This window comes from Mya arenaria, chromosome 15 (genome assembly GCF_026914265.1).
Source record: "Mya arenaria isolate MELC-2E11 chromosome 15, ASM2691426v1".
Classification (NCBI taxonomy): domain Eukaryota; kingdom Metazoa; phylum Mollusca; class Bivalvia; order Myida; family Myidae; genus Mya; species Mya arenaria.
The window spans coordinates 30,053,051-30,065,620 of record NC_069136.1 but is presented as its reverse complement, the minus strand read 5'-3'; the positions used below and the strand labels follow the sequence as shown (position 1 = coordinate 30,065,620).

The 12,570-nt window shown below is 36.1% G+C and overlaps 2 protein-coding genes across 10 annotated transcripts in view; both read left to right on the top strand.

Annotated features, from left to right (window-relative positions):
* Positions 1-12,570, top strand: part of LOC128219956 (uncharacterized) — a 65,854-nt gene that overhangs the window by 35,855 nt on the left and 17,429 nt on the right. For all 9 annotated transcript variants that reach the window (XM_052928164.1, XM_052928161.1, XM_052928163.1 and 6 more), the window contains 3 exons: positions 1,489-1,669; positions 3,974-5,703; positions 12,024-12,204. In XM_052928164.1, the coding sequence (XP_052784124.1) occupies positions 1,489-1,669; positions 3,974-5,703; positions 12,024-12,204 (2,092 nt within the window). The remainder of the gene's footprint in view (positions 1-1,488; positions 1,670-3,973; positions 5,704-12,023; positions 12,205-12,570) is intronic.
* LOC128219958 (uncharacterized) lies at positions 7,818-12,015 on the top strand. The gene is made up of 2 exons (XM_052928172.1): positions 7,818-10,866; positions 11,110-12,015. The coding sequence occupies exons 1-2, from the start codon at positions 10,283-10,285 to the stop codon at positions 11,555-11,557; spliced, it is 1,032 nt and encodes a 343-aa protein (XP_052784132.1). The 5' UTR covers positions 7,818-10,282; the 3' UTR covers positions 11,558-12,015.

Below are 12,570 nucleotides of genomic sequence, written 5' to 3'. Positions count from 1 at the left end.
TGAATTGTCCGAATTAAACCAATGATTGGCACTTCTGACAGGCTACACATCAGATTCCTGGAATTCTAGGAAAAGAGAATTTCTGTTTTTTTGTGATACTTTACAGTGTGTGGGGAAAAAATCCCCAGGAAGTTTGGGTGTGTTTGCCCCAACATGTTGATGTTTGATTAAGATTGGAGCTAGCCTCACCTGACAGGAATAAATGGACCCCTATCTTCACAATCTTCCAGAAGTATCATGTTTTTCAGACATTAACACAAATATGTCTCAGCTTAGACCTATATTATGTTCATGGGTATTTTGGGGTGAAAATTAATGATTAATTCACTAGACTTAAATTTTAATGGTGTTGGGTATATTATTTCCAGATTTATTCTTGAGGGTAATAGAAATATGCCGATATTCATGAATTATATTGTAAAATGATACTGATGAAAAAATTGTTAACAGTTATTAGCTCAAGCATAAAAGTTATAATGGCGATTGTAGAAGTATGTCAATTTAAAAACCAAATCTACCGGTAATAAAGATAATTCTTATTTTTAATTGCTCATGATAGACACCTACTGAATGGTTCCAAGTTTGACATTCTTCATTCTAAATAAAAAACGCCGCCAAATATGTCCTTGGCAATTGACATTCCAACATTTTAATTACAAAAAAGAATGTATGACATAGTTGTTCTCCTTTACAATGGTTTTGTTCATATTTCTGCTGACTGTTGATTGATGATTCCAAAATGTGGTTTGTGGAGTGTTACACTCATTGACCATTGCTTGCACACAGCATTCATCTATTGTTATTGTCTGATATGGTTAAACCCTTACCACATTTGTCAACAAAGCTTTTGTTTCAAGTTTTATATGGAAGATTGTACGAACTCTCAGGGGGTATATAGCGGGTTTATGTGGAGCAGTCTTTGTTTCATTTGGTGTTAGCTGACTTAAACAATCAAATATATTGTGAAAAACTTCCGAAAAAAATAAAAATCTTGAATTGTTAGCTGAAAGGATTAGATTTGACTACATGTAAGAGAACATTCAAGGATTAACAAATTTAGATTGTGCAACATTTTGAAGCTGATATATACTATAGTATTTTTTGCTGACATGCACTTAGTTTTCAGTGATTTTTTTCATTTTTCTATAATACGATCTTTTGTTTTAAACTATTTAAAAAAATGTTTGAAATGGATAGTGATGACAAATGTAATTGTTAACTTGAGTTGAAAGCTAGAACTGGCCACTCATCTGTCACTTTTGCTGTGTTTGATAGTAAATTGGGATTCTAACCTGAATTGAAGACTTGAACTTGCCACTCCTGACTTCTGCCTCAGACTCTTGCTGTTTGATAGAATGTTGGGTTCATGTTGTGTTTGAGATAGTTATTGAAGAAAGTGAATTGGATGATTGAGCGTTGGATTACTTCTTATAGGAGTAAAACGTGTCCATTACCCACAAAACTGTTCATACCTTCTATTGTTTGCAGCTGTTGTCTGAGATTGCTGAAGTGGAAGAACAGAAGGATGACCTGACGTCTTCATTGCCACACAAACACCACCACCTCAAACAACAACAGCAGCAGCAGCAGCGGGGCAGAGAGGAGAGGCTTAAAGGACAGACCCAGCTGACCAGGGGACACAAGAGACGCAGCCTTAGTCTGCCCACAGGTACTAGAATAAAACTGATACATGTGTTTGTATCTTAGCATGTATGTAGGTTGCGGATAATTGTCATGGCCTTGGGATCATCGTCATTCAGCCTTCCAGTTTTTATTACACTCTTTTGAATATTCACAGATTGTATAAATCTTTTCTACCTATGTACATGAGGTACCTGAGTTGATGAGCCATGTCATATCAACTCTCCAATGGTATGCCAAACCAATGCCTTTCATAGTAGAAATATAAATATAGAATCATGTGTGTGGTATTGCAAGGAAATCTGTATTGCACCAATTTCTTGAAAAGTGCTTAAAATATTCATATGAAACTTGGCACGCTTGCTCATGGATTTTTAATTCAAGACAAGAATACTTATGCCCCTATATTGAAAAAAGTGTCTTGTCTATCTTGTTGATTCAAATAGTTTTGAAACGTCATTAATGGGCATGGATAAAATCAAAACAAAACAATTTATATGATTGGGTAGACCAGGCAATTAGAAATTAATATCCGGAGTTGACAGGTAAACTTATGACCTCCCTAGGGGTAAAAATCGCCAGGTGATAATGTTAAATTGACCTTATAGCAACATAATGAAATTACTTTGACTCATTTTTATGATGACCAAAGTTTGGAAAGCATTGTTTGTGGTGTTCCTAAGTAAAATCTCCAGTGCTTTTATATGTAAACCCTGTTCTTCTGTAGTGCTGGTCTGACCCATACTCAGTGTGTGTATACCACGTGATATATTACGTGATATATGCTTTGTCAGAAGGCAACATTTTGCTCAAAATGAAGACTTAAAATAAAGATAACTTTTCGTTTACTACACCATTTTAAACGAACAAGGGCAGTCTATGCCACTTAAAGAGCCAAGCCTTCATGTGTTTACCGGAGTTTGATTTGGTAATTAGTTTTCTCAAACACTTTGACAAACCTGTTTCCAATCTAATGTTTTGACAGTGCTCCACAAGGCTGTAGTTTTATGGAAAGATTTGTGGTGGTGTTTCTTAAAACTAAACTCTCAATCAAACTCTGGTAAAAGACCAAAGGCAGGACTCTGTAAGCGACGTAGACTGCGCTATGTTTCATTAAAAATGGTGACAAAATGGTTAAGTTATCTTTGTTTAAAGTCTTCATTCTAAACTAAATATTGCCGTTCTGACATAGCATTTATGATGTCAATTTATCAGTGTATACACTCACTGAAAAGCAAAAGTGTGAGTAGAATCAGGCTACCTTAGCAATTAAGTCCCATAAAGTACATTATTAACAAGAAAGTTGGTTGGAAAAAAAGTGATTGAATGTGTTATTTTTATAAAAATATACCTAAATATCAGGCATTGTTTACAAACGATTAAAGATGACAAACAAAACAATGACATGTGAGATCTATTGTTCGATAGAATTGTCACCGTGCCCAAATATCTGTGTGTTTTGTGAGATTATATTATCTAATCGAGCACCTCCCTTTATTATGAAAGACCTTTCTGCACAATATACAGCTTTGTTTTAGACCAAATTAAGCATAAATCGGTCATTTGAGAAACTAAACCTGTATATCTACGACAAGGCTTAATTTGCAGCAATGACCTTTCTGATAAATATTTATACTCTTTTGTTTTTTGCAAATATGTTGAAATGAAGCTTGCATAATCACTCCAGATTTCAGATTTCTTTTGTAATGCATGGGAAATTATTTTCTCTTTCAAAATATTACAAAAAATGTCAAATTAATCTTTTCCAAACTTTCTTTAAGGTGAGTTATTGTTTGTTATTTATGACAGCAGATTTCATATCTAGAGATAGAATACACACAAAGTTCTCAAGCTGAAAGATGTATATTAGATAGTCACGGCTAGGAGCCATTATGGTAACACTAATAATAAAGTGCCCTCGTTTGTTAACCATGATAAGTTATCAAGAAAAAATGCATTTTGGACATAAAGTGGAAAATATCATGTACCATAAAATGTGAATACAGGGACATTCCTGCATAAATTATGCATCTTTTACTTTCGGTATGGAGTTTTATTAGTGGTTTAATTATTGTTCTGAATTGAAAACTTTCTATTATAAGATTATGCATGGATATTTATGCTTTATAGAGTGAAAGGCATTTGTATTATTTACATTAATACTGTCTATCATGTGCTGTTAATTATTGTTTTGGCAAGCAATCTATGCTAGAAGAATTCTTAATTCACTAAGGTTGTTGGTAAATATTAGTTTGAAGTAGTGGATTGCATGAATATGTCTATCTTTATTGTGGTGCAAAGACGTCTTGATCAGTGCTCCTTGTATTTGCAGGATCATTAGCGTTTGGTGATGCGAGGATTGTGTACAAGAATGGGCATTTTACCTTCGAAACCATGGAAACAGATGAGAATGACCTTGAGCAGACCGGACAGACTGGTTCACAAGGTTCAAGCAGCAATGTGAATAGGCCTGAAACCAGTCAGGAAGAATATCAAAGGGGAACAAGTCAGTTTTTGAAAAGTCAATCAAGGGAGGTTACTGAGATGCACAATAAGCCCCTGAGAAGGCAGTATGGGAAAACCATTCTAAGCAGTGGGGACAGTCACGATGATGTGTTTTATAACAGTGTAGACCAGTCAAAGTGCTTTAAGAGTGAAAACAGTCTTACAAGTATGGGTCAGTCTAAGAAAGCTGCCATGAATGATTCATGTTCAAGTCGGACTTCGGATGTATCAACTGTGAGTTCAGTGTCAGAGCACATGGATATAAGCACATATAATGAATCCATTTCAGAATATCAAAAGCTAAGTAGCTCGAGCCTCCCTGAAGTTAAAGATGAGGATGTCCGGAGAGTGATGCAGCGAGCCAAGCGGACATCGAGTTTCCGTCAAGCCCAGGAGGTCGGAGCTCTCAGACTCTCCGGAATAGAGGAGGACAAGGTGCATAACTCTCACTCACAATCAGAGTCTATGGACGAGAGAAGACACTCTGATGGATCCAAGTCACCTAGTGTTCAAAACCAAAACAGTTCTACTTTTATTAAAAAAATGATGTCAAAAAGAAAAACTGCCAACGAGAACCTCAGCTTGAATGCATTTACAAAACAAAGTGAATCTGCGAAGGATTTTTTCTCAAAGAAAATGACTCTAAAAGGTTTATTTAAGAAGAATAAATCAGAGTCTTCTTTGGGCACTGCTAGTCCAGTGAAAACCGATTACCCAGCCACACCCCCAATAGCGGTTTTCCAGGATGACGATATTGACAGTGCAGAAACCCCTCCTAGTTCTCCGTTCGTGAATCGGGAGTTTCGACGTCGGCACACTTCTGCCGATATTTACCGCTCTAAGCCCCACCCTGATTCAACTGAGACAGATTCTAACTGCCCAACTCCAACACAGGAGAGAAGCGTCCTAAAACTTTCTATATCCACCCCATCTACTCCTGTGCACGATTATTCCAGTAACTTGTTAAATGGATTAACACCTAGCAGTACAAGGAGTTTTAGGGATGAGGATTCTATGAGTGTAACGTCAGTCAGCAGTGCAACAAGTAGTGTGCAATCGCCTCCAACGGAACAACCAAACAAACCAAAGACTCCAAAACCTGTTGGGGCCTCACCAAGGCGTAATCCTAGCCTTTCGCGAATGGGGTCACAAAGTTCAATGAAAACGAGAAACAATTCTTATAACAGTTTAGAGTGTGATGTTAACATTGAGGAATTTAAATGTGAGTGTGAACTTAGAACAATGACCCTAGGTCGAAGACGGAGAAAATCAACGAGTCGTCTCGAAAGTCGTGGGTCGTCCGACTCATTAACAATATGCCAATACTGTAAACTCTTGCAGTCTGGTGATGGTAGTGCTAAATCTCTGGGTAAACAGAGGAAGCAATCATTTTCCAAGGACAGGTCAGACAGTGGTAGATCACGGAAGGACTCCGCTACACGTGGAAATTACGACAGACTCGGGATTATGCTACAGACTGAAGTGGCATCCAGTAACAGTAACGACAGCGGCATACAGCGAGACGCAAGTCTACATTCTAGCAGTGACAGCCTCAAGGTATGGTTATATATGTGTATTGGCTAGAACAGTATGATTTACTATCAGCCTATGTTCATAATTACATTTTGAGTTGCTTATGAAATTGTATCAACTCAATGAATGGGGGAGACATATTGCTTTTGCCCTGTCCGTCAATCCGTGGATCAGTCAGTTCATACGTCACACTTTGTTTCCACTCAATAACTTTAGAATGCTAAGACCAAGGATCCTTATACTTAATATGCAAGTTGGTCATGTCCAGTAGGTGACCCCTTTTGATTTTGAGATCAGAGGGTTCAATGTCAAGGTTGTGGTGACCTTGAGGTGAAAAAAGCTTTCTGCTCAATAATTTAAGATTTTTTGGGTCCAGGAACTTCATACTTGGTATACATGATGGTTATGACCTTTACATGAACCCTATTAATTATAAAATCAGTAGGTCAAAAGGTGAAGGTTGTGTTGACCTTCAGGTGAAAAACGATATGCTGGCAGTGACCTAAAAAATGGTTTCTGCTCAATTACTAAAGAATGCTTGCACCCAGGAAATTCATATATGATATGCCAGTTGGTCATGACTACTAGAAGACCCCTATTGGTTTTGAGATTAGTAGGTCAATGGTCATGGTCGCAATGATCTTGAGCTGAAAAAATAGATTTCCCCTCAATAACTAAAGAACCCTGGTATCCAGGATCTTCACACTTGGTATGCAAGTTGGTCATAACGAGTTGATGACCAATATTGATTGTGGGTGTAAAGGTCAAGGTCAAGGTGACTTTGAGGTGAAAAACTATTTCTTACTGAATAACTTAAGAATGCTTACACCAAGAAACTTCATTCATGGAATGCCAGTTGTTCATGACTTATTGATTACCCGTATTGATTTTGGGATAAGTTGTTCAAAGGTCAAGGTCATTTTATAGATCGCAGTGACCGTGAGGAAAAAAAACCTGTTCTGCTTAATAACAAAAGAACACTTGCACCCAGGAACTTCATACTTGGTATGCCAGTTGGTCATGACTAGTTAATGATCCATATTTATTTTCAGGCCAGTAGGTGGTCAAGATGACTTAGAGGTAAAACAATGGTTTCAACTGAATAACTAAAGAATGTTTGCACCCAGGAACTTTATACTTAGTTTGCTAGCTGGTTTTGATAAGTAGATGACCCTTATTGATTTTTAGGTCATGAGGTCAAGGACACAGTGACCGTTGGGGTGAAATACTATTTGTTGGTCACCATTCTGTACATCACACTTCTTTTGGCTAAATTACTTAGTAATGCTTCGACCCAGGAACTACATGTACATACTTAGACCCAGGAACCTCGTTGGTATACAGGTTGTAGGTTATGACCAGGAGATGACCACTATGTTTGTTCGTCTCCAGTCCAAACGTACAAATTTCCTGTCCACCATTGATTAATAATTCATATACAACCATGTACAATGTGGGAGACAAGTGCTGTTTCAAAAAAGCAATCTCAAGTTTTCTTGTTCAAACATTATTGATTTTGCAATTCTGTATTTTTTTATCTCTACAGACATTTTTATCTTACATTATTTTTCCATCATTATCCATGTAATTTTGACCTTCCATTTAATGTCTTTAAAAGATTACAGTCATTAAGATAAACCTTTGTTGATAAATGATTAGAACAGTGATATACTTTACATGGTCACAGTGTGAAACAATAATTACATACAGAAAGCATTCACATGTTTCTCCAATCTAGTGTAAGGAAATTATTAATAGATTTAAATTATAATGCGGAAGTGTTTAATTACTATTTAAGCCAAACTTTTTAATATTTACTTAATGTAAATATGGATTTGTTATTTACGGTGTGTAAACAGCTCGGCATGCTATCTTACTATCCAAATGAATGGTCTTAAAAGTGTGGTTTTATTTACTATATGAAGTATTCAAAATACAAGTTGTAAAACCTTTGAAGGATAGAACTATGTTGGTTGTGCAGATGCAAAAGTGATGGCATAGTTATATAACTATGTTTCGTAGTTTTTTCAAGGTAAGTTCCTTGTAGCTTAGTGATATTTGTTTTCATATTTTAGTTAAAAGATAATTTGATACTATTTTTGCATAATTATTTAGGAATATTAGAAGATTGTTATTCATCTATTTTTACTTGGCTACAACTGAAACGACAAGAAGTGCTTTTCATGTGAATATGTAAATAATGTTGTGACATACATTACACATATGCCTTGGGGCTAAAGGAACAACTTTAATTAATTTTGAAACTTCCTGCGTTAAAATTATCATTAAAATTCATAAAACAAATTAGATGCAAGTGTTTACAATATCTGCAGTGGATTGCAATACAAAAGTGGATTTATACAAGTACAATTATAGGTGCTTATTATTGAAGGGATGGTGAAGTCAACTGTTTTTCTGTGTGCGTGAGGGGTTAAATACTCACACATGAAGCAACAAGTGCCGAAAGCGATTAAATCATTAGAAGAATCAACATCAAGTTGAACTTTAAAGACAAATATAGGATAAGCTGTTAGAGGTTCAGTTTACCGAACCTGTTACCTGATGAGCATGCAATGAAAAGAAATATTGGCATTAACAACAGTTAAACAAATCAAAATCCCCAAAAACAGCGACAATTCAAGTTCCAAAACATTCTTATCTCAAACAAGCAAGAAATACATTTAAGTGAACTTGTTCTTTTTTCACCATGGAATTTGAGATGCTGGTTTTCCTGGGACTCATGGGTTTTGTAGCGTTCCTCATCTACCTGACTGATTACGCCCTGAACAAACGAAGGAGTGGGGCTGACCAGCACACAGTGAGAGGGAGGAGAAATACCATGTAGATGTCCTGAAATAATTGTCATCTTGTGTAGAAATTTTGTGTTGTTTCACCTCAGAACATTTGAAAAAGAGATTTATAAACAAAGAACAGACACAGTGAAGGTTAAAATCAAATCATGAAGATGGAACATGAACTTCTATTTGTTCAATAATTACCAAGTTTTGGGTTGAAATTTGCTCTGTGCTAAACATTTTTGCATGATATATCAATCCAGGGTTTTTTAAATATCCATTATATATGCAAACAAGTCATTATAAGCAGCAAATTTGCAGAAGTTTTAGGAGGATTTATGCATTATAAAAATACATTGAACTAACTCATGTGAAGCAATGGGAAACATTACATGAATCATAAATGAGAACTAGGATTTGAAAAAATGAACACAAATCTTGTTTTATAATTCTAAAGATTTTTTCACCAGGAAGAGAGATTACGGAAGACTGTTTTGATCGTTAAATGTCTGTGTAACTCAGGTATGCAAAACATCGGCCAATACAAGGTGCTTGAGAGACCTGGTGAGGGAAGAGAAATGATCGATGGATGGCGATGATAGAAGGACATAAAATACTGCATGTTATGACAAAAGATAAACAGAAGATAAATAAATGCATAAACATATCTCACAGTTGCTGATGTAAATATGACCAAGCCTTAAAAAATATCAACAAATATTTTACGAGAAATGAGAGCTCATGAAAATGTATGTGTATGATGATAAAACTATAAACCAATATTGAAGGAAACATGTTGTATTACAAAGCACCAAGAGATGTTCATGTCCAAAAGCTAGAAGTGGCTATTCTTGTGACCATTGGTGTAATCATTGTTACTTTTGTACGATTCCGACTTTACCAAACAGAATGTGGCTGGATCAGAGACTGTAGCTAGTTGGTGTCCACATCTCTAGTAGCTAGTTCATGTCTACATTGCTACAAATTTGATATATTTAAATATTCAGAGTATTCAAATTATAAAAAAGTGACATAGACTTATTTTGACTGCAATTAGTAGCCACATGACAGTTATTAAAACTAACTGTGTATGCAATGTAGTCAATCCATTTGGGTTGGCATAATGTAACTTAATGTGTTTGAATACAAAAAGACTTTATGAATGAAAATGTTCATATATTATGTAGCATTAAAAGTAAAACTAATATGTTACTGTCTATATACTTACTTAATGCTATAACCACCATATCACAGTAATTAATAATAAGGAAAAGCAACAAGTTAATGGCCTCAGGGTCGTAATAATTATATTTCACCACATACCCCTCTGGTTATTACATGTAAACATTCAAAACAGATGATTAAAACACCAATTTTGACATATTGATGAATGCATGCTGTTAGTAAGGCTCCAAGCATGCATGTGACTCTGTCTGTGCAGTTTCCCAACTCCGGGACCGTCTTCATTGAAATAGATACTTTCACATCCATACTTGTCTTTGTCCTGCTGTGTTTTAAACTGTTGGTGCTTCTTTTGTGTTAAGGCTGATCTGTTTTGGACTTTGGTGAATGGATTTTACCATTAAAGGACTAAAATTGGCTACCTAAGGCATCATGTTGAAAATAACGAACATTACTGAATTCGGACTTAGATTTTGAAACTTCTATATTTGTGAACATGAACAGGAATTGTTTGGAGGGCCCAACTAATACTCTATTAAAATAAATGATGAACTGAATTTGTAATGCACATAATGTGCTTTTTAGAAGCCGTACCTTATAATAATTGTTGATATTTTTTCTGAGAAATGCCCTTAAAGAGAATGTTTAAGTGTTGTTTTGGCAACAAAAATGGTTCTTTGGATTTTAGCAAAAACTTCCACACCTCACAGACCCATCTAGTGTCCGGTGTGCCTGATATGGACAATTGTGATTGGTCAAAAGAGAATCTCTATGACAACCATGGGACTATATTTAGAACTGTGTCAAATGAATGCATACTGGATTTTCAATTTTTCGAGCACATAAGCTCGTTACCGAGGAAAAGTAGCAACAATGAATGTGCAAAGCCTACAACATTGTCAATCTCTTGCAGTCTACCCTGTACACACGGGTCTGACAGACATAAAAATGTGGCATTGCAAAGACTTTCCATCTGTAAATGTGAAAATGGGAACTGTTCATTGTGCCCAAATTTTCAGTTACTGCAGGAGTCGGCCTTTATAGGTAATGGTTCTCTTTCAAGTAAGGATAACTCTAGTGAACATAGTACTGCATCTGTAGATGTTTTTGGAGGCATGCAGAATAAAACTAGATCAAACAAACTAACTGGAAGGCTTTTTGGTTATGTTCATGATGAAAAACCTGACACTGGCAAAGGGTCTTTTGGAAAGTATGCAATTAATGTTGCAAGTAAAACTATTCAATCAGGTAACATTTCAAAAACAGTCTCCTTTGCATCAGAAACTTCCCAGTCTACCAGTGGTAGCAGTAGAAATATTCTGATGTTGAAGAAGTTGAATGATGAGATTCAAGAGATTGATGATGTCAGTAAGAAAAGAAAAGCAGAATACACCAGAATGAAGAATGATAAAAGAATAGCAGAGCTGAAAGGGGAAATTGAGTTCATTGATAGTTTACAGACGAACCAAGAAACTGACATGGGTATATGTGATACTGTTAATGCATCTGAAGATAATGAAACTTTTAACAATGTTTATTGCAAGGATACTTTTGTTGCAATGGAAAAGCCTTACGGAAATGTTGAACATGTTCCATCAACATCTACTCCAAAAAATGCTAGACAAAAACAGAGGCTTACGACAAGTCTCTCTGTGGGTGCCGTGAGGTACAACAATGGCTCTGGACACCACGGGCTAGTTCATATCCCCAAACCCAGGCCTAGAAGTAGAAGTGTATCCAACAATGCTGGGAATGGGGAGAAAAAGTCAGACTGGCATTACACTCAAGAATGGCTGGAGAGGATTGAAACTTGGAATACTGTGTATGATACTGGGTGTAACCACCCTAGTGATTGTGATGAGACAGATGCAAAGGTAACTGATCAAAATAGGTTTTACTGACTGAGAGAAGAGTTTTCGCATTAAAAATATGTATTGATTTAAAGTTGCAAGGAAATAATTAAAAACTCATTTAACTGAAAGTACTTATTTTGCAAAAGCAGCACTGCTCCAGATTTCAGAGGTAAGAAAGATATGTTTGAAAAGGGTTCTATCAATATTTCTGCAAAGCATGGTGTATAAAAATGAATACCTTTGACCTTCATTAGGTTGAATTTCTGGTAATTTCAGATTTTGTTATAAGGTAAACATATGCTCTTGACTAGGCAGTGTTAGAGGCCTCTGGCCCCCTGGTACTGGTTTAACTAATGATGGTTTTTAAAATTGAGCCACTGTAAAAACCTTCAGTTTTTCTTGGAAAGTTGGTATTCTGTGCCTCCCTTTTGAAAGCCTAGATCTGGTGTAGATTTAAGGATGAAGTTTGATCTTTAAATAGTAGAAAACTTCAAGCCTGCTATTTTTATTTCAGGCGGTTGGTGAAGGAAAAATACAGAGCCATCGGGACCCGTCCTCATCCCCGCTCCCAGACCGAGCTCAAAGGTCGGAGGTTGGTGTGAGATGGGCAGATGTTGAGGATTCAGGGGACACCACTCCCATTGTGATGCGGGCTCACAGGTTCCGGGACAGGCCCCGCCCACAATCTGATATAGGTGAGTGGTGGAAATCTGAGACATCTCCTTGGGTGTTATAAGATTAGAAGGGATTGATAGGTGCTGACAAATAATATGCTGAGTCATTAGTGGAAATTATACTAGTTACGGGTTAAATCTAATTTCAGATTACCTACTAGGCAAAACACAAGGTGTTGTAATGACTTGACCTTTATTTAATGTTTTAAGTATTTAGAAGTGTATTGTGTTGATAAGTATAATTATGTGTAATTAATTTATGTCTTGCCTTTTATTTAACCATAACCAGTCATTCAACAAGATAAAAAAATAAAACTCAAAGAATCGGAAGTTCAAGATAGACTCATTCAATTACCAACCAGTTTAATGTCTAAATTAAGCTCAATT